Genomic DNA, 24,123 nt, shown 5'->3' with positions numbered 1-24,123 from the left:
TTTTCCAATAAATCCCCATATTAATCGGAATCTACACCATCTGAAGCATATTTGTAGGAAATTCCATGAAAAATATCCATTTTTCTGCCAGTTCTTAGGGAAGAAGCAATATACATCATAAACGAACATTTATACACATATATATTGATATATACCCACATGTACACACACGTCTTTGCTATGTTTTTTAAACACATAAAACTCATAGATGCATACTTTTATAATATATTACACTTAAACTGCCCCAGGACGATATTTTTAGAGTTGCTTCTGAAAGTGTCCTTCACTTTTTTTATGAAAAAGATACACATTTCAGAGTATTTGACTATTATTTCTAGCATAATGTTAGGCCATCTATAGGAGAATATTTGACATGGAAGCTTTGTAAATTATCCTTCGATTTTTATTTGTGATAAAACAAAAATGTGAAGGTTTTGGTGGCTGTTTCTAGCATGAAATGAGACCTTATAGAGGCAAATTTCACTTCTAAATGCTTCTTAACTGTCTTTCAATTTTTATATGAAATATGAAGTGAATTTGAAGTGACTTGGTTTCTATTTCTAGCATGGAAAATGACCAGCTATGGGAAAGCTTTTAATAAATGCTTCTTAAAGTGTCCTTCTATTTTGTATGAACCCCAACAGCAACAACAACAACAACAACCCTGCGAGGAGGAAAGGTAAGGTTTGTGCGTGTGTGCAGTTGAAAGGTGACTGCAACAACAACAACAATCTTATTATTAAACGTTAAAATCTGTCAGATGCAGACTGCACACACGCACACACAACGCTGATGGTGATGATGGTGGATGCAGCGGTGGTGGAGGTGGGAGTCAGCGGCGGTGGTGGTGGTGGCAGTCAGCGGTGGAGGTGGTGGTGGTGGCGGTTCTCGTCTGCTGCTGCTGATGTTTCTGTTGTTGCTTTCGGTCGTCTGCTTTTCAATGGAACATCAATGATATGAAAGTCACTGGTTTGCCACCAGACATACTTATACATACATACATATATATATGTGTACTAGCAGTATAACCCGACGTTGTCCGGCTGTGACTTATTACGCCCACACTTATGATGTAAATATGTTCGTAATTCAAACGACGATGAAATTAAAAGGGCAAGTTTGAAGGCTGTTTTGCGTAACATTATTAATCGTACGTAAGTTTCATCCGTGTAATTGGCTATACAAATGATATTTGCAAAACAACTTTTTGCGCTGCCCTGATTATACATAGCAGGGTAATCCCTTTTCGCAGGAGCTAGGACGGCAATTTCTGATGAAGCAATTGTTGGTGATCTGTTGCTACACATTTTTGCCAGAATTCTAACAGATTGGGCAGAAGATGTTGATGCACCATTTTGCATTATGTTCAAAGTAGCTTCTGAAATGTGGTGAATTGCTGCAGTCTGTTGCTGTCTTTTTAAACCGGTTGCTTTCTTTCCCCAGCAAGCTCTCTTCTTTGCAGGCATAATCTATGTATATACTAAACAGGACAACAAAAGTTATAATAGATGGCAGGGTCGGTAGTTTTCACATTTCGGTAATTTTGCGGATTAACATCCGCATGATTACTTAACCCTAACACTAACCCTAAACCATAACCTTAAACCCTAACCCTGACCCTAAAACTGTAACCGTAACACTTACCCTAACCCGGTAATCTTCAAGTTTAGGGAGTTAAAAAAAGAAAAGAAAAAATATTCAAGGGAAATAACTGAACGACTTACCAGTATTGTCCGTACTACTCTGAAATGTGTTTTCTTTTAGCTGTTTATAAATAAATCACACACGTGTTTTTTTGTTTTTTTTTTACACACGGGTTTTTTTTCTAAAACAGCATGAGACAGAAGGAGAGAACTTTGTCGATAGAAATGATAATGAAATTCAACAGATATTAGATATTTATTCAAGGGTCAGCATGCAGTTCTAGAAATTAACCTACTCAACATTATAAACGTCAGAAATTGCAGCCAAAAAATAAACGAATGTTTTTTTCTTTTGGGGTTGAATTCCGCCATAGAAATTCGTGTAGATAAGATGAAAATAAGGTAATCTTCAAGTTTAGAGAGTTTAAAAAAAGTAAATAAAAATATTCCGGTCTTCCACGAGGCATTTTCGATCTCTCAGTTAACTTCAATCAAATCACGTGTGTGATTTATTTATAAACACAGTATTACGGATAATACTGGTAAGACAGTAAGACGTTCAGTTACTTCACTTGATTTTTATTTACTTTTTTTTTATCCCTAAACTTGAAGACTACCCCCTAACCGTAACCCTAACACCCTAGTGAAAATCGTGCTAGTGTTAATCTGAAAAATTACCCACATTTGTAATGAAGTTCAGTGATTTTTCAATGTGTTATCCTGTCGGTCAAACTAAAGCGTGAATGTTCTGAGACGCCTTACGGGAGTTAAGAAACAAAAGGAAAATAGTGTAATAGATGCTTTTAAAAAGAAAAAAGGATTTTATCCCTTATATGTATACTGTTCAGTATCTATGCGTTGAATAAAATCTATCTTCCTACTTGTACTACCATACATTTCAGCGCTTCGAAAAACAAACTTGTTTGTTTACATACAGCGTAACTAAAAGCAAAGTTTAATCTATGACTTTGTATGCATAAGAGAAAGTAGGAGTTATCGTTCGTAAACGTTCATAAGAGAAGTAGGAGTTGAAAGGATTTGTAAAGTTCGTAGAAAGAGGAAATTTAGGTTTTATTAGAGCGGGGAAATGTTATTTTACGCAGTTTAATGGATTTTATTGGTAACTGTGATTGATTTTGACGGAAAAAATGACGCAGTTACCTAGGTTATGGTTGTAGTGAAACTACCTATCGTCATTAGATACAAAACTACTATTGCCATTACATACAATCTTCTCATTTAAATATAAATAAATGCGAGCGTAGTAGAGAACCCATTCCTTGTCCATCACGTGACTGATCATTATTCGAATCGGCAACTTCTTCGAACCGTTCCCGCCAGAACGCAAACTGACCAATCACGGCCCCTAATAGGGTCACGTGATAGAGTAAAATTCTGAAGCCTTCGGGAGCCCATAGTTTGTTATAAATAGCTTTAACTCATACCCAATAATTTGTCTCGGTCCAGTTTCTCTTTGAGAACTGTTCCGTGTACCACACGACAGCAGCAGCAGCCAGCGACCACTTCAGCAGCTTCGTCCAGCCACGATGACCTCCGCCGTCGCCACATCAGCAACAAGAGTCTACTACTACTATCCAGCATCATCATCATGACCAACACGATTCTACGAGCACCTACCAAGCAGCCTCTACGCTACCAGCGTCAACACGATTTACTATGTACACCACACCAAACTCCGCGGCACATCTCTCTCTTCGATTCTGTTAGGTGACTCAGCTTCACCACGGTAAATAAACAGACAAGAGTTCTTAAACAGACAAGAAATTCTCAGCCAGCGATGAACATCTGTATAACAAGAATCACGGCCCGGCATCGATGCCACGACATCACAACTAGTGATCAGCACTGCCACACTCAGCCTCTCCTCACTTTCACATACAGAACTTTTCCTATAGTGTACTAACGAACTGGTATAATTGCTCACGTGTCATTTACTGACTCTTTCTATCTGCTGTAATAACTCACACATGTATCACTCACATACACACTTTTCTTTGTACGACGGCCTGTCTTTGATTATGTTCTTATATGTCGCATTCACACTCTCACACAGACATACATCTTTAACACTACAATAAATATCTCTGTTATTCATCTAATACGGTTGTGGTCTTTCATTACGGGTCATCTATGTTATCGTCGTATAACATATCATCTATATCATCCATTGATATATATTGTATGTTCGACTGTGTGACTCGTTTAAATAAAAGGAGTCCTCTGTTCTTCCATTCGTCACCATATCTCCTTTTATGAGTTCGCACGGTCGTACCTAACATGGTATTTAGAATATTAATTCCAATTGTTTCATTGAAGAAATTTGGAATTGTGTAAATGTATGAATCGGATACACATACACACACACTCACAAACTCAGCTATATATATATATATATCGATAATACATACACAAACATGGATATTTAAACATTACACGCACACACACACACACATATATATATATATATATATATATATACGTATATATATATATATATATATATATATATATATATATATATATATATATATATATATATATATATACGTATATATATATATATATATATATATATATATATATATATATACACATTTTATTTAAAACTGCAAAATTATCTCAGAACTGTTAAACATTTTTTTTTACTTGTTTTAGTGATTTGAATGCTGCCATGCTGGAGTACCTCTTTATGCATATACATTCAAAAGTATTTACACACACAAAGAGTGTGTGTTGAGGAATGTTATAACACTGATTGTTAGTGTGTAGAATGCAATGTATGCAATGCAGGTTCGATTCCCAGGTGAACCCATTTACAATAATAATAATAAGAAGAAGAAAGAGTAAGATTGAAGTTTAATATTTCTGGAAATATTTATTTGTCATAATAAAAAAAAGCAAAAGATTGAAGTCCAGGTATAATTCCAAAAACCATCAAAGAATTTTCTGAAATATCAAAACCAAGAACTTCACAGACTTCATTTTCATCTCCTCTGAGGAGTAAATATTTTGAATTATTTTCAGATATCAGGATTTCCTCATCTTCAGATGTTTCCCCTTCAATATGTCCAGGTATTTCGTAAATATTGTTTCTTCTATCTGTTATATAAACACATTCACCAATTATGGTTAAATGAAGTCTTGGAATATAATGTTCCAGAAAAGAAGACATCCTGTCTTCTATTGTTATCCTCCTCACCAACGAATTTTTCCTGAACCATTCCACAAAACACCAACCATCCCAAACATTCTGCCTTCCAAACTCCCCCTTCTCCATCTCCCTCCTCACAACAACAACATCACCAAAAGATGTGACTCCCACATCCACCACCCCTTCATCACCCTCAAATCTTCCCTTTTACCTCATCTCCCCACGACACACTTCATCTTTACATTTCCCAACTTTGATATCAACCACATCCACATCATAAGAGTCAAAGATGTCGCTGTCTTTGCAATAATAGTAATACTTGTTGTTGTACCTTCTTCTTTGGTATTCCTTGTGTCTCTCTTCTTGAGTCATGTCTCTAATATAATGACCACCACACACGAGTTGATTGTCATTGTATTTATAAATCCTTTTGTAGTATTTCTCAGTTCTGATGGTTTTTAAACAACAGAGATCCCTGTTGAAGACCCTCATTTCCTTCCCAAAGGCGACAATGAAACATTTATCTGTCCACCGACAAATGTCCAGTGGTTCTTCTTCTTGTTGTTCATGTTGAAGTATGTCCACTGTTGTTGTTGTTGTTCTGATTAATGTGACACTTTCTCGAAATATCAACACACTCACATTCTCATCTAACTTAATTAGTTTTCTGTTCCGGTCCCTAATGTCCCTAAAATCAAAATAAACAGGTTCCTCGAATGTAGGAATGGAAAAAGGGACCATTGCTGTTCTATATGGAAGTCTCCTCACTGATATTTCATCAATTCCTGAATTATTATTCTCCGCTATGTAATTACTACATCTCACCTTTAATCTACCTTTACTAATTATTTCACCTGATTTACCTCTTCTTCCTCCATCTCCATCTCCTCCAATGTATTTCAATTTATTAATTGATTCATTACTGAATATTTCCTTGTTCGTTTCAGATGTAATGGAAGGGAAACAAAGACCAGAATCAAGATTTAATAACGACACAGATTCCAGAACCTTCACTTGGTCCCCATCAATTTTTATGCAATGACATTCAATCAATTCAATATGTTGACACCAGTAAATACCCCCCACATTTCTCCATATTACACCATAAGGGATAACACTTGTCCAAGCTTTAGATTTCTGCAAATTTTTTCCATTCAGTTGAAATATTTCTTTTCTTTTAGGAACTGTGGCCATTATGTGTTTTCCTTGTGTAAAACACACACCACCAACTAAACTTGCCACATTTCTGTGACATAGCAGCTCCCCGTATCTATCAAATATTTTAACATTTCCATTATTGGCTTTTTCACACACAACTGTCTTTCCTTCATCAGAAATATCAAAATCTTTTACTTGAACAGGAAATTCGTCTGTTTGTAAACGAGCAACTAGGAAGCTTTCTCGATTCACCATAAACAACCCTTCAACATACAATTCATTCATTCTCCTCTCGGGGCTTCCAACAAACCTTGGTCCTTTACAGTCTATACTGGAGAATTCTAATTTATCTTTATAGATTCTTCTATTTAAAAATATTCTCTTGTATTCCCCATTCTGGGTCAAACACAAAATGTTTTTATATTCAGATGAACCTAAATATTTCTCCCATCCACCCTGAATGTACAAAAAACTGTCATCAATTGTCATCCTGAAGACACTAAGATAACACTTCATGTAATGTCTGACTGAATGCAAATATTGACTATCACTGTTGAAGAAAATGATGAATCTTCTGTTTAAGACAATGATGACATCTTCAGCAGTAACTTTAATATCCTGGATGTAATCATAATTTCCATATTCATTTCTCCTTATTAATGGTTCAGGTATGTCTATTTGTTTTATTTCCTTCACATTCGAATGTATTTCATCAATATCAACAAAATAGAAATGACATACATCTTCCCTTTTACTAAAAACCAGTTGATTGTTTGATAAAGAAGCCAGACATTCATATTTATTTCTCGTTTGGTAAATTACCAACGACAATGGAAATTCCACTTTTAATGTCAACAGTTGGTATTTCTTATTATGAAAACAATCCCAATTCGTAATGACCAGTGTGTTTGACTGCCATCGACACATTTTAATATTCTGATAAACATTGAATTTGATTGAATCCAAAAGTTGACCATCCAATGTGAATATCTTAATGTTTCCATTCTTCTCGTTCCATCCTGCAATCAGATTATTTTCAGTTATAACCAAATGTTCAATCCTCACTCGTTTTTTGTCCCCCAATTGTTGAGGGAGAGGAATACATCTGCCTTTATCAGAAACTGTCAGATCCTGTAGATATAAAGAAGAAGACAACATTTCACTGAGAGAAATGTTTCTGGAAAATACACCTACCAGGTCGATATAATAATTAAGTTGATTATTTGTAACGAGATCATTAACCAACAAATTATGATCATTTATAGCAAACATACGGCTGCTGTCTACAAGACACACAAACATTTGGTCAATTGATCCACCGTAGAGATTGAGGGGACGTTTCACTTGGGACATTAAAACACTGGGAACCATCTGACAACTGCCATGACCACCACCACCTATTCTAGTATTGTACAGAAATGCTTTTCCCTTAGTAACAATTAATAGCTTTTCTGTTTTCTTGTCTATTGATAATGATTTCACAAAACAAGGGATATTAATTGTCTTAATTGTTTCAACTTGATTATAATAATTGATGGCTAAAATATCTAAATGTGATGGTTTATCACAATAACAAACAATTTCACATTCACCCATCTTACACACCCGTACATAAGGCTGCCTTAATGATACACTTCTCACTGTCTTTGATAGGTTTCCAATGACCCTTAATTGTTTCTGTAGGGGTAATGTGACACCTATTTGATTAGAATCCCATCGACATATATCTGTAGCTGTAGACGGCAGAGATAATCTCGACACAATGTCTCCTTCATTAGAAATGTATAACAAGCAATCATGGTTGATGTCGGACACCACCAACTGTCCATTCTCCAGATTACATATTTCGCCAATGACAAGTTTTTTGTCATTCTCCTTTTCTTTGAGTCGTAGATTTAGATTTCTGATATAAGGATTTTTCAGGTGTAAACAACAGCCAGACGGCCGGTCCTGATACTTGTAAAGAAGGACCCTGTTGAGTTGAGTGTCTGGTAGATAAACAGTCCCTTGGAAAACAGCAATGTGAGGGTGAACAGAGAAAGGCAGTTGCCACTGCCATTTCATTTCTCCATATATATCATAACATATCAGAATAGAGTGTCTCTTGAAGAGGACATAAAAATAAACATTATCAGAGTAGATGTGATGAGGGTAGCCATAGAATGGAAGGTATTTTTGAAAAAGTTCTTCACCACATGTGGAATAGAATACCATTTTATTTTTGCTTCCATCTACGACTACAAAATTAATTGGAGTTGCAGCAATGGTGACATTAGAATGTTCCAAAGAAATTCTTTCTGTAATGTCAACTTTATCTTCGTTGATCAATAAGATATGGATCTCATTTTTGTTTTGAGTGGTGGTCACAGCTAAACAGTTATTTGATACAATATGACATATTTTCATGTAATCAGTTTGGACCTTTATTAAAGGGCCTTTTCTTAGTTCAGGACAGGTGATATACTGAAATCCTTTCATTTCACGATAAAATACCAAGAATCTGTTTGTGTTTATTCTACAAGAGAAAGAAGGAAGCTCAAGGAAAACTAAATTATTTTGGTTAATTATTTCCCCATCATCAGTGAATAATTTAGCTTTCTTGTTTCTGTAAATTATAAATATAGAAGATGTAGACATAGGTAGAATATTTGTAATGTTGTCGCAATCCTCAATATGAATATAGTCTTTCAAACTGGGGGTATGTAGCAGGTGGTTGTGTGACAGTTTGGGTCAAAAGTCTTTGTTTATTTGAATGGCATGTGGTTTGCCAAAATAATCTGTTACCAAAATGGTATCTTTACCAACAGAAATAGAGCGGCATTTCCTGCCAATGTCCCTCTTTGTCACACCACCTTTAGCTGAAATCCTGTAAATAATTTGTCCCTGGAGGACATAGAAATAGCTTTGGTACAGAGAGTTTTTACTTGGGAAGTGCAGAGAATGGGTCTCTACCACCCATAACTGTTGGCCATCCATATTGTAACAGGTTACTCTGTTAATACTGGAAAATGTAATTAAAAGTATATTGTGGACCCCTACAGCAATATCTGTAGGTGCTTCTTTGGTAATGAATTGGTGCTTAATTCTATTCTCCTCCCAATCAATTTGGTAAACAGTCTTACCAAACATTTCTACACCTATAAGTGTAGAATCTTCCAAGTAACTCACCATATACAACTCCAACTGTATCTTTTTAATATTGAAAGTTGTGGGGCTGATAATGAGAATCATTTCTCGGAAGGGGAGAGTCGCTAGAACCATGTCTTGACCGATTCTGGTGAAACTGGTGACAGAAGATGGACAATGGACATCATTTCTGTCACCATTTCTTGTCACACAACATATTGTCATACAATGGTGGGAATATGTTAGTATTCCCTCTTTTATGATGACAATATTGGGCAAAGAGGCCGAAATTTTGTGGTTATTTTTGGTGTCTGAATGGTCTTCCATCTGTATGGATTGCTGGTGACATAAATGTCAAAGAGTCTTTGTTGAAACCATTTGAGATCCTGCTCAATAGAAATATTCTGTTCTTTAGTATATTTCAGCAAAATTTCAAGTCCCTCTTTGACCTTTTCTAAAATACAATTGGCACTTAATCCCAGACTTTCAAAATAGTTCCTCTCCTTAACTAAATGCTCCATAAACATCATGCAGCAATCATATTGCAGACGAATCCTCTGTATTTTAGCAACTATTTGTTTTTCAGTTTCTTTTCTGCTTTCTTTGTCTCCATGTGTGGTGAGTCTTGCATCAGATATGGCCTTCACTGCTGATTCTCCCTCTGAACTACTAACACTACAATATCCTTCGGGAACTCCTTCTTCATCCCTTTTTGTTGTTGAGTCCCTTAAAGCCCTTTTCTGAGGGGTAGGTTTTGTTTGGTCTTCCATAGTGAATCTGTAATGAAATATAAGGAAAACATTTAGCTTTGTGAAAATATTAAAGTTTCAGGGAGATGATGTTTACTTCATTATTTGAAAATCACAAACAAAACATTTATGTATTTCTGTCAGCAAATTAATCTTGTCTAATCAATATTTAAACAACATTCAGTTGTAATAATAATGATTAGAATTAAACAACTTATTACAATCTATTTTAAGATGTATTAATAAGTTTCATTAATTACATGGAGTCTAAATATTAGCAATAATTATATTCACTGGAAATGATATTTGCTCTCAACATCACAAAGTAATAATCACGTGTGGTTTAGATTTATTTAATGACTAGCAGAGGCACCCGGCGTTGCTCAGGAATGAAATTGTTGCTTATATACTTAAAGAAAAAAAGGCAAAATATGCTGTATAGAAATTTGAGAGGACATTCTGTAGATGGACTCTCAGATGAATGATGGCTGGGCGCCTCTCATGAATGGGGAAAATTGAAGATGTGCCAAAAAGCCTCATTGGTACTTGGAAACTTTTACGAAAATTAAAATGGGGATTAAATGAAAAAAATGATTTACGTGAATATCCTCACAAGAGTAATTGAAATAAATGGCGATTGTGGAACCCCGCGCGCGCGCATGCATACACACGTGTGTCTTTGTAAATATGTTTGTATACATTTATGTATGTGTGTGTTTGTAAGAGGCAGAGTGTGAGTGAGAGAGAGAGGTTTGTTGTCATGTATACGTACATGCATAAATATACATACATCTTTGGATGTATGAATATGACAACACAGCCCTTGACTCACTCACACTCTGTCTCTTACAAACACGCACGCGCGCGCATACACACGTGTGTCTTTGTAAATATGTTTGTATACATTTATGTATGTGTGTGTTTGTAAGAGACAGAGTGTGAGTGAGTCAAGGGGTGTGTGCGCGTGTGTATGTGTGTGAGACAGAGTGAGAGAGCAGTGTGTATGTAGTATTTACTCTCTCTCTCTCATACACACTCACACACAAAATAGAGAGTGAAGCTTTTTGTTTTTGTTACGTCAATACTGGAAGTTGACATTGAGGAACCTTTTTAAAGAAGTGAATCTTAAATATAAAGCAATATTATTTATTTTTAATTAAAAAAATCAAATGAAGAGCCTAACATTTATCCGAGGTCAAATTATTCATGCATCACAAGTATGGAAGCATTTGGTGAAGTCGATTTCACGTGAAAAGCGATTACACACACATCTGTGTTTTATATATAGTATAGATATAGATAATTAGTCAGAAAGATTCCCCTGCTCCAAAAGTACTCAATAACGAGAAAATTAACTTTAATTGATATACATGCTATATTATGTCCCAACACACACCAATCATGTTCAAATTTCGTTAACACAGAACAATTAGGAAAACATAGACTTTATGTTTCATAGACATTTGTCAGACACAAGACAGACTGAACATTTTGCTAGTTAGATGGAATATAAGTATTACTAATGATTATATGTACTGGAAATGATGGGACCGTCATGGTTGGCTTGGTTTCCATCATATTTACCTGGATTAACAGATATCAATAAAGCTGGAGATGAAACTGGTTCTTAACCTGACAAATGCTGTAAATCTCTCAACATTCCAATATAATCCACACAATTATCATAGACAACATTGATTAACTTGGAAAGCTTATCAAAAGATGGGCTTCCATATAATCACACTGATACACAGCATGTTGAGAGGATCGTTATTATTTGTTCCTGATTGAGATAATAAAGATTGGTTAATGAATAAGCTTAATTAACGAAAGGTAGGTTCATCTAAATTATATTCAATATAAGGGACAGTGTTTGGGTAGCAATGAGAAAGATGTGTTTGTATGAAAAAGGGGTTTGGCAGGGGAAGTGTGTTTTGTTTTGTGTTAGGTGAGGAGATATAACTTGGTGTAGTTTATTATGAAGTATTGGGGGTTTAATGAGGTGGATTAGGAAATATTGGTGGGGTGTTTAATGACATTCTGGTGACTCATCATCATCAGAATGATCCTCCACCTCCTCTTTGGTCTATAAAATAATGACTGTTACTGTATTGACCCCAGGAGGAATGGAAAGTAAAAGTGACCTTCTTCAGGATGTCAGCTCTTTGCATATACATGGAATAAACAAGAACATATTTTTGGAAAAAGCTGGATAAGGCTATGTTGTTGTTATTGGTGTTGTTGACAACAAAGTTTATAAAGAGTAAACCAGATAATTGCAAATATTTCAACTGTAAAATTAAATTGGAATTAATACAAAAACTCATAATAATTATATAAGACTTTAATCTAATTGTATATCATCATCATCATCGTTTAACGTCCGCTTTCCATGCTAGCATGGGTTGGACGATTTGACTGAGGACTGGTGAAACCAGATGGCTACACCAGGCTCCAATCTGATTTGGCAGAGTTTCTACAGCTGGATGCCCTTCCTAACGCCAACCACTCAGAGAGTGTAGTGGATGCTTTTACGTGTCACCCGCACGAAGGCCAGTCAGGCGGTACTGGCAACGGCCACGCTCAAAATGGTGTATTTTATGTGCCACCTGCACAAGAGCCGATCGGGTATGAAATACAAAATATGTATATATGTATCCATGCAAAATAAGAGAAAGCAAAAGGTGGAAACTTTCAGATGATGAATTTTTTAAGCATGAACATATTAGATATTTATATTAACAGATTCAACTTACACAGAGTACAAACAACAGAGAAAATTAAAGCAGTGGAAGAAAGGTGTTATAAGTTCAACAACTGATGGACTACATTTACCTACCAACATTATTATGGATCTCCAAACCCCCAGAAACAGCTGTTGGACTTATAATTGCCTTTCTCTCTCTCTCCCCACCCCTATACACATATACACACACACGATACACCTCTTACAGTTACTTTCAGCTAGCAGTGTTAGGATCAGGAAAGAAAAATGCACAAAAAGTTATTTGGCAAGAAAGGGTAGGAATAAAACAGTATAATACATAATGAAAAAAAGGATGTATAAAATAATTTGATGAAACAGCACATTATTTCATACTATGTACTTGGATTTCATCTCTAGATTACATTGTTTCAGAAACCAGTCAATACACATGCATACATATATATGAATGAATGTGTATAATATATATACAAGGATGCACATATGTATATTTATACATCCGTATGTATGATCATCATTTTACCCCCACTTTCCATGCTGGAATGGGTTGGATGGTTCAAAGAGTATGTTGCCTGAAGTTACATTTTCTGATTTTATTTCTACAGCTGGATGCTCTTCCTGACACCAACCACTGCACAAAGTGCACTGGGTGCAACTTATGGCACCATCACTGGAGACAATTGCCATGTCCTTGACAAAACTAAAAGTTCCCCTCAATCTCTGGGCTTCACATATACCTTGGGATGAGGGTAATAAATATATGGAAAGGAGTGTTTGAGTGTTGGGGAGAGACTCAGGTAGGTCCAGTAACATCCCTAGTTTCATTGGAAGAATGGCGAAGAGAAGAGATTTACAATAAGATAGTAGAGTAAAAAGAAGAGAGAGTGATTGAGAGATGAAAGATAGGGGTATGGCAGTAGGGACACAGATGACAGTGAAATGGGTGATATGAAGGATGTGTGATATTGGAAGTGATTGATAGGGATATGATAAATGTGAGAGGGTAGTAAAAGGGCTGAAGGTGTAGACTATATATATATATAGGTGTAAATGGAGAAAAATAAAACTTCAAATGTGAGTATATGTGTAATGTATTTTTTGTTAATATTTAGCAGAACTAACAGAGTGACTCAAGATCTGAGAGTTTCATGTGTTGACACTCATCAAACTAGTTCTTTGGAGGTCTGGGAATATACCTCAAAAGAACCAGCTTTATAAATGCCAATAAATGAAACTTTCGGCTCTTGGGTCACTTTGTTACTTCTGCTAAATATTAATATATATATATATATATATATATATAGACACATACACACATACACACACAGATATGTGTGTTAGTTATATGAATGTACCTTCACATAATCATGTATAAATGTTTGTGTATGTATATATGTATGTTTATAGATATGAATTAATGAATGACAAAGGAATATGAGTTATGTAATCACTTCCATTAGCTTCCATCTGTTTCTGCTACCGGAAGCAGTGAACTCGAGCTGAGTGTGTGTGTGTAGGTGTCTGTGCATTTGTTTATGTTTGCAATCTATTTTAAGTTGCTCCAAGCAGTCACATCTGTCAACCAATCATCCCCACCTTGGAAGACATGGGAAATAAGAACTTTTGTTCTTGCAAAAATGGTTTTGTATCAGCACTAGGAAGGCTGTCTGTCTGTAAAACAATGTTACAATAATATATTCATCTAACCCATGCTAGCATACAAAATCAGATGTACAATCAAACATAAGTAAACCCATGTTTATACATTCATACACACACACACACGTGTGTGTATGTGCATTTGGTGTTAGGAAGATTATCCAGCTGTAGAAATCTTGCCAAATCTTTCATTGGAGCTCACCAATCTCCTCTGGCTCACTGCTTCCTCTTCAACTGTCCTACCCATGCCAGTTAGGGAAAATGGATGTCAAAACCTTTATAATACATCAGATGATGTATTTTCTTTTTTGTATTTTCCCTCTCATAATTTTGTTTTGTTCCTTGCCAGGTTCTTGTGAGTCCCACTCAGTCAAGTCTATGACTACACTCGATTAGTTTCACCAATCCTCACCTGGTTTCAAGCAAGAGAATATTTCACCAAGTTCTTCAAACATGAACAGCACAATGGTTGGATATGTTTTCTGGTGGAACACTGCAAACAAGTGACACTGTTTGTGTGACGTGACATTTGTTTATAATTAGCATCTGATGTCAAGACAAGGGTACATGAGTCAAAACTACCATAATAAACAGATTGTACTGAACGTGAGGGAATACAACTCGAAGCAAGCCTCTCAAAATCAGCTGCATATCATATGATTTCATAATTAGTGCACAAAATGCACTTTTTACTCGTCAGTGCAAGCATACCATGTTTGGTACAGTGTGTTTATTATGGTAGTTTTGACTTTAAGAGTCCCTCCATCATGAAGCATTTATGTATAGTAATGCTCTTAATATAAATAAGAGTAAAACAGTATATATATATATATATATATATATATATATATATACTTTCCATCATTTAATCATGCTATAAATGTGTTAGTACTTATTGCTTAATTAAAATATCAACTTCATTTCCTAACCTAGCTGATCCGCAAATAGTTAAGATATGTACCGGACTTAAAAAGAAATACTGGTGCTCATATGATCAGTTAAATGCATGAAGGCAATGCTCCAGCATGGCCATGGTTCAATAAATAAAGGAGTAAAACACATCAGCCACACATTACATACATAACTTGAAATCTCTCCACCACCATGACCACCACCATCTAATCTGTTAACCTGTCTCTATAAATGTCACACCCCCTCTTCAATTATTATTCATGTCTTTCTCATCCACAAATCTACACTTTGAAAGAAAAAACACTATTCTATTTCTCAACCAAGCTAATACCACAGAAATCTCCAAGAATATTTCTAAATTTACCAAATTATAACAGATTATTCCTTCAAATACAATATTTAAATGTAATTTATAAAAATATATTAAAAATATAATCTTTTAAAATTTAATAGGATGTTAAACTTTTGTAATGTCAGAATACAATTTATAAAGTTGGTGGAAGACAACTGGAGGTTTCAATGGGATAACCTGCTGAGAGCCACCGACCAGACCTGTGGCTGGTGTAAAGTCCCCTCTCGACCCAAAGTAACGTGGTGGTGGAAGAATGTGGTTGACAGGGCTATTAGACAAAAGAAACAGATTTGGAAGGACTGGAAGAACGGAGGTAGCAGGGAATTGTATCAGACTGCTAGAAGGGAAGCTAGGAGACAGGTTTATTTAGCCAGAGGGGAAGCAGATAAGAAAAAGATTTGCCAATGTTCTGTGCCGTGAGGACCAAAGACTTGAAGTATTTTGTGTTGCAAGACAGTGTGTGGGAGAGAATCGTGATGTCGTGGGAGAGAAATGTTTTCGCATGGATGATGGTACACTTGCACTAAACGAAGCTGCAAAGAAAGAGGTTTGGAGACGCCACTACGAAAGATTGCTCAATAAAGAGAATGAATGGGAGAAAGAGAGTCTGCCGAATATCGACCCAACAGAGGGACCAGCTATCCGAATTGACAGTACCATGGTAGATAAAGCGATTAAGAGTATGAAGACATGGAAGGCCCTCGGCCCATCAGGAATCACTGCAGAGATGCTCAAAATATCTGGCAGTGTCGGCTATAGCCTAGTCACCCGTATTGCTAACCAGGTGATACACGAAGGAGTCATACCCAATGACTGGTGTAGCAGCACCATAGTCAACTGCTACAAAGGTAAAAGTGACGTTTTAGATACAAATAATTACAGAGGTATCAAGCTGTTAGATCAGGTAATGAAAGTCACAGAGAGGGTCATAGCCCAACTAATTAGGGAGCGAATAAATTTAGATGAGATGCAGTTTGGGTTCGTGCCAGGTAAAAGCACCACTCATGCGATATTTCTGGTAAGACAGCTGTAGGAGAAATACCTAGCCAAGGATAAACCTCTGTTCCTGGCTTTTGTTGACATGGAGAAAGCCTTTGACAGGGTCCCCCGCTCCCTTATCTGGTGGTCAATGAGGAAACTAAGGATAGAAGAATGGTTAGTAAGAGCTGTGCGAGCCATGTACAGAGACGCTGTCAGTAAGGTGAGGGTTGGCAATGAGTACAGTGAAGAATTCCAGGTAGAGATAGGGGTCCACCAAGGTTCTGTCCTCAGCCCCCTCCGATTTATCATAGTCCTCCAGGCGATAACAGAGGAATTCAAGACAGGATGCCTCTGGGAGCTCCTTTATGCTGATGACCTTGCACTAATTGCTGAGTCACTATCAGAACTAGAGAAGTTTCAGGTGTGGAAGGAGGGACTAGAATCAAAGGGCCTTAGAATCAACCTAGCTAGAACCAATGTCTTAATAAGTAGGAAGGTAGACAAAACACAAACCCCTTCAGGTAGATGGCCCTGCTCGATCTGTAGAAACGGTGTAGGTAGAAACTCTATAAGATGTACCCAGTGCAAGCTATGGACACATAAGAGGTGCAGCAATATGAAAGGCAGGTTAACTAGGAAGTTAGTTTTTGTATGTGGCAGATGTTCAGGTGCAATAAACACTGAAAATGTTCAGAAACCAACTTCTGTCACATCCCTAACCCTAACCCTTACCTCTGCTGGCGACAAAGGGCCTCTCACTCAGAGTAAAAGGCAGACTGTATGACGCATGTGTACGAACAGCCATGCTACATGGCAGTGAAACATGGGCCGTGACTGCTGTGGACATGCGTAAGCTCGCAAGGAATGAAGCCAGTATGCTCCGATGGATGAGTAATGTCAGTGTGCATACCCAACAGAGTGTAATTATCTTGAGAGAAAAGTTGAACCTAAGAAGCATCAGTTGTGGTGTGCAAGAGAGACGATTGCGCTGGTATGGACATGTGGCGAGAATGGATGAGGATAGCTGTGTGAAAAAGTACCACACCCTAGCAGTTGAGGGAACCCATTGAAGAGGCAGGCTCAGGAAGACCTGGGATGAGGTGGTGAAGCACAACCTCCGAACATTAGGCCTCACCGAGGCAATGACTTGTGACCGAGACCTTTGGAAATATGATGTCCGTGAGAAGACCCGGCTAGCCAAGTGAGACCAAAATCCAAGGCCTTTGCCAGAGATGTAGCCAGCCCACTTACGCATAACATTCCTTCTTTGGATACTAAACTCCACTTGCGAAGACCTGTTGGGTCAAGCAAAATCGTGATGGCACCTGTACCAGTGGAGCACTAAGAGCACCGTCTGAGTGTGATCGTTGCCAGAGCACCAGCTGTCTGGCTTCCGTGCCAGTGACACGTAAATAGCACCATTTGAGCGTGATCATTACCAACGTCGCCTTCCTGGCACTTGTGCCGGTGGCACGTGAAAAGACATTCGAGCGAGTTCATTGCTAATACCGCTGGACTGGCTCCTGTGCAGGTGGCACGTAAAGTACACCGTTGTCAGTACCGCCTGACTAGCCTTCGTGCCAGTAGCATGTAAAAGCACCCACTACACTCTTAGAGTGGTTGGTGTTAGGAAGGGCATCCAGCTGTAGAAATTCTGCCAAATCAGATTGGAGCCTGGTGTAGCCACCTGGTCCAACAGTCCTCAGTCAAATCGTCCGACCCATGCTAGCATGCAAAGCGGACGTTAAACGACCATGATGATGATGATGATTTTTATAAACAGAATATTTGAAATGTAACAAATATATTTGTTTAAAATATTATTAAAATTATGGTTTCTGTTGTTGATGTTTAACTGAAAGTTAATTCTTAGCTAGCAACCCTATGGTCAGACATTCTAGCCATGACCCCACCCATAAGTTGTTATTATCTGACATGTGTTTAGGGGCATTTTTGGGACTTTGGTATTAGTTTTGTAATAGAGTTTATAATAATTGTAGACAATGTGAAATAATTCTCAGAAGCCATCCATCTGATAAATAATATTGAAGATGGTGAGAAAACATATTTAATGCATTGCACATTAAAATGTTGATGTAGGATAAAGATGTGCTGAGAGAAAATATATGTTGTCACCAAATTGTTTAATATTTAAACAATTCTTCTTGTTTGCTTCAAGATATAAAATAGAAATAAAATCACCAGAACAATTATATTTATGTACAAAGTTTGATATGAAAATCAAAATCAGTTTTAAAATTTTCATTGATTGAAAGAAGAAAAAGATCAATTAGTATAGTCGTTAGAACGTATGGACTTAATACCTTGTGGTGTTTATATGAACTCTTTGTCTGCTGAGTTCAAATCATGCTGAGATTCATTTTGATTTTTATTATGCAAGGGTCAATAATTAAAATGCCAGTCTGAGGTGGTGGTCACATGGAATTATATATTTGACAAGATTTCTTGTAGTATTTAACCCTTTTGTTTCTGGATTTATTTTGAGATGTTCTGTGTTTCTTTCAATTACTTTAGATATAACAAAGAATTTAGTAAAATAACTTTGTTATCATTAAGCTAGAGCTAGGAACATAAATTGTCACTAAGGTTTGGTGGAAGATTTTAATTCAAAACTTGTTAAAGCAAGACATTTGTACTACAGAGTCAGTTTCAGCTGGGTTGGTTACGAAAAGGTGAGTTCAAATCCTTTTGTTGCCTCCCTGGGTTACAGACTTAATCTATCACCTTTTTCAACACCATCACCTGGCCCTTTTAACAGAGGATTTCTCTGTTGTATGTATTCATGTTAGGTCTCTTGTTTTGAGAAAGTCTCTCTTCCATTCACCACTCTTGAAGACCCTGGAAATATAAAGGGCCATCGGCAAGGCCCTTCTCCCTTGACTAAACTTTGGAAACATTAAATTTACAAAAAACAAACAATTTAACAACCATAAAATTGATTTACAAATTTTAAATTTCACTTGAGAATTAGAAATCAATTGGAAATTACTTAAAATGCTGTATCCTTAGATGAACATATCCATTCCCTTAATTTCCAACAAATAGTCGTGATATTGTTATAAGCAAACTATACTTTATATCATATTCTGGAAATGAAATGTTTGAACAGTTTCTAGTCTGTAAAATACTGCCTGAAAATAAACAATTTTCAATATAACAGCAAAACTAAGGTTTGAAATAGTTGTAATGAATATTTCACACTGTAAATGTGTTAGTAAGTTGTTAATGAAGATAATTATCACAAAAGTACTTACTAGAGTCAATAACTGTGTTTGAATTTCAACCTCAAGTGTTTTGTCTCTGTGAGTTCAGTTGAAAGAACGGGCAAAAAATGTGATAATCTCTGCCGATGAGGCTTATTTATAGATAGCTGGAAGAAGTGGGCGTTAACGTCTCGTGTGTGTGTAGTGTGAAATTTGCAGACAATTTGTTATGCATTTGATCACGTAGACCAATGATAAAGCCTAGACACGTCCTGCATGTGTGTCTGTATATTATGTCTATATATATATACATATATATATATATATATATACTCGTATATATGGATGTGTGTGCTAGGTTCCCACTTCAGGGAAAAAGAGAAAAATACTCGCAAACACACACACACGTATATAAATGTACATACATGTAAGCTCGCAAGGAATGAAGCCAGTATGCTCCGTTGGATGTGTAATGTCAATGTGAATACCCGTCAGAGTGTAAGTATCTTGAGAGAAAAGCTGAACATTAGAAGCATCAGTTGTGGCGTGCAAGAGAGACGATTGCGCTGGTATGGACATGTGGTGAGAATGGAGGAGGATAGCTGCGTGAAAAAGTGCCACACCCTAACAGTTGAGGGAACCCGTGGAAGAGGTAGGCCCAGGAAGACCTGGGCTGAGGTGGTGAGGCAAGACCTTCGTACATTGGGCCTCACCGAGGCGATGACTACGGACCGAGACCTTTGGAAATGGGCTGTGCGTGAGAAGACCCGGCAAGCCAAGTAAGATCGTTGCCAGTGCCCCTGGACTGGTTCTTGTGCGGGTGGCACATGAGATGCACCATTTTGAGCGTGGCCGTTGCCAGTACCGCCTGACTGGCTCCTGTAGGATTTTCGAGCGAGATCGTTGCCAGTGCCCCTGGACTGGCTTGTGCGGGTGGCACATAAAAGACACCATTTCGAGCGTGGCCGTTTTCGTGCGGGTGACACGTAAAAGCACCCACTACACTCTCTGAGTGGTTGGCGTTAGGAAGGGCATCCAGCTGTAGAAACTCTGCCAAATCAGACTGGAGCCTGGTGTTGCCATCCGGTTTCACCAGTCCTCAGTCAAATCGTCCAACCCATGCTAGCATGGAAAGCGGACGTTAAACGATGATGATGATGATGATGATGTATTTATGTGTGCATAGATAGATGCATATTTACATATAGATATAAATATAATACATACAAATGTATATAATATATTTAGTGTTTGTGTATTGTATTTGCCTCCAGTCCAGTGATTAATTAACAGTATTACTAATTACAACATACAGAGCAAATAAACTGAGAAACTATATATATATATGTATATATATATACGATGGGCTTCTTTCAGTTTTCATCTACCAAATCCACACACAAGGCTTTGGTCAGCCCGAAGACACTTACCCAAGGTGCCAAGCAGTGGGACTGAACCCACAACCATGCAGTTGGGAAGCAAGCTTCATACTACAAAGGCACTCCTGCCTCTGTATATACATACATACAAAACTATATATGCAGACGTGTGTGTGTGTGTGTGCATACTTACACATACATAGACAGTCACACATGCATGTACAGAAGAGCATTGTGGTTTGCTAAAAGCCTTGTCATTGGAGACTGACAGCTTCTTACAATGTAGAAAGGGAAAAGTCATCTTTTTTTATATTTCGGGAAATATATAAATGTTACTTAACTGACCCTTTCCACATGGGAAGGGGCTCTCCATCTTCATCATTTTCTTATTTTCATATGTGTGTGAGTGTGTTCAGCTACAGTCATACATCATCATCATCACTGCACATATTCGTTTTGTCTGCTTGTATGGATTGCAAGGTCAGTGGTTCTCGCCCAGATGGGTCTCAGGATGTCATTTAGCCTTTAATATTTATTTTGGGTTTCGTTTCTATGGTGTGTTGTCCTTCTTAACATCAACCGTCTCAGAGAGTGTCCTCGGTGCCTTCTTGTTCTGGAACCAGCCCAGGAGGGGATTAGGAACGGGAGAGAGAGAGAGAGAGAGATAGAAGGCATCTCAATAAATGATGAGAGTGACTGATTGATGTCAATATCAAATAGACATTGGTGGGGGGTGTATGGGGTACATGTACATCTGATGAGCTCCCTTCTATGTGGACCCCAAATAGTACCAGAAGACTAATGTGCGTGAGAGGGTGTAGGGTGGGGGTTGATATAGGTCTCTTGGCTCTCTTGTTGCAATGGAATCGATGTAGAGGGAGCCACCGGTAAGACCCACTGCTATTGTTAGTCACATGAATACGAGAGAAGGGGAAAGAGGAGAGAGTGATTGGAAGGGGAGTGATAGGTGGTGGGTAGTTGTCCACTGAATGCAAACATACATATATATATATATATATATATATATATATATATATATATATATGTATACACACACATATATATATTTATATCTTTTATCTTTAACTTGTATTAGTCATTAGACTGCGCCCTTGCTGGGGCACCACCTTGAAGCAATTTAGATGAATAAATTGACCTCATTTTTTTAAAGCCTGATATTCATTTTATTAATCTTTTTTGATGAACCACCGGGCTACAGGAATGTAAACACACTAACACCAGTTGTCAAGCGATTGTAGGGAAGAAACACACACAGAGATCTACACACACACACACATATATATATATATATATATACATACAATGGGCTTCTTTCAGTTTCCATATACCAAATCCTCTCACAAGACTTCAGTGGGCATGAGGCTGTAGTTAAAGACACTTGCCCAAGATGGTACACTGTGGGACTGAATCCAGAACCATGTGGTTGGGAAGCAAATTTCTTACCACCAACACCTAAATACACACACACACTCATATATATATATATATATATATATATATATATATATATATATATATATATATATATATATAGCTGTATCATCCTCTGGCGTTGTTTTGGCCAACATTGGTGGCATGGGTAGTGAAGGCTGGTATGCATGGGCAACTGCTGGCCTTCCATAAACAACCTTGACTGGACTTTGGCCTCAGAGGGAAACTTTCTAGTGAAATCCCTTGGTCATTCATGACCGAATGCTTATATATATATATGTGTATATATATATATGTGAGTGTGTATATATATATATATGTGTGTATATGTATGTATGTATATAGTTCCCAATGAACCTACCACTAGGCAAGAAACACAGATGAGGGCAATGGCACTGAATTCCCTCTTCCACCAAATATCACAGCTTAGTGAAGGAGTAGCAAGTAGATGGTGGTGGCCAAGCATGGCTGCAGTCCTTGCACTGAAACTTAGAAAAACAAAATGTACGTAGATGCAGGTGTAGCTTGCTTTCCAACCACATGGTCCCAGGTTCAGTTGCACCTTCAGCAAGTGTCTTCTACTTTCACCTTGAGCCGACCAAAGCCTTGGGAGTGGATTTGGTAGACAGAAACTGAAAGAATCCCGTCGTATATTGATATATATGTGTGTGTGTGTGTGTGTATACGTTTGTGTGTCTGTTTGTAACCCCACCATCACTTGACAACAAATGTTGGTTTGTGTACGTCCCCGTAACTTAGTGGTTTGACAAAAGACACCGATAGAATAAGTACTAGGCTTGAAAAGAATAAATCTTGGGGTTGATTTCTTTGACTAAAGGCAGTGCTCCATCATGGCCGCAGTCAAATAACCGAAACAAATTTTTAAAATGTTTGTGTGTGTGTGTGTGTGTGTGTGTGTGTGTGTGTGTGTGTGTGTGTGTGCATGCACTTCTGAACTGCTTAGTTACGGTGCAGTACATAACAGAAAGAAGACTTAAACAAAAATATACCCAGTTGTGAGGAAGACAGGGAAAAGAAAAGCTTGGAAGGAAGGAAGGAGGAGGAGGAGGAGGAGGAGGAGGAGGGTGGCAGAAAGCAAACAGGGAATGAAAGAAGAAGACTAATGCAAGCCACAACACAGGAATTTATGAGAGGGCAGCCATGGGAAATGCTTTATGCTGATGACCTCAACCGGATTTAGGAGTGTAGAGAACTGGGATTAGGTAAATAATCCCAGGAACTCATTTATAACTATAATGGGTTGTCAAGAGAACTAAGCACACATACACTTATGTTTTTCTGAGTTTCTATGTGTATTAATAAATATATCTTTGTTGATATATACACTATACACACATATATGTGTGTGTGTATATATATGTGTATATCCTGTATAGCTTTCAGACATTTGACTGTGGCCATGCTGGTGCACTGCTTTTAGTTAAACAAATCGACCCCAGGATTTATTTTTTTCAAGCCTAGTACTTATTCTATTGGTGTCTTTTGCCAAACCACTATGTTATGGGGACATAAACACACCAACATCGGTTGTCAAGCAATGCCAGGGACACACACACATATATATGATAGG

At 37.4% G+C, this 24,123-nt stretch overlaps 2 protein-coding genes across 2 annotated transcripts; both read right to left on the bottom strand.

Annotated features, from left to right (window-relative positions):
• Positions 1–4,513: 4,513 nt before the first annotated feature.
• LOC149129282 (uncharacterized) lies at positions 4,514–8,610 on the bottom strand. Its single transcript, XM_089346629.1, has one exon. The coding sequence runs from the start codon at positions 8,608–8,610 to the stop codon at positions 5,023–5,025; it is 3,588 nt and encodes a 1,195-aa protein (XP_089202755.1). The 3' UTR covers positions 4,514–5,022.
• LOC149129281 (uncharacterized) lies at positions 4,514–19,979 on the bottom strand. Its single transcript, XM_089346630.1, is given in 3 exon segments — positions 4,514–9,377; positions 9,380–9,876; positions 19,753–19,979. Coding segments are annotated over 2 exon segments (1,164 nt in total). The 5' UTR covers positions 9,870–9,876; positions 19,753–19,979; the 3' UTR covers positions 4,514–8,703.
• Between the last annotated feature and the right edge of the window lie 4,144 nt (positions 19,980–24,123).

This window comes from Octopus bimaculoides, unplaced genomic scaffold (genome assembly GCF_046866305.1).
Source record: "Octopus bimaculoides isolate indiv1 unplaced genomic scaffold, ASM4686630v1 contig82, whole genome shotgun sequence".
Taxonomy (NCBI): domain Eukaryota; kingdom Metazoa; phylum Mollusca; class Cephalopoda; order Octopoda; family Octopodidae; genus Octopus; species Octopus bimaculoides.
This window is presented reverse-complemented; position numbering and strand designations above follow the sequence as displayed.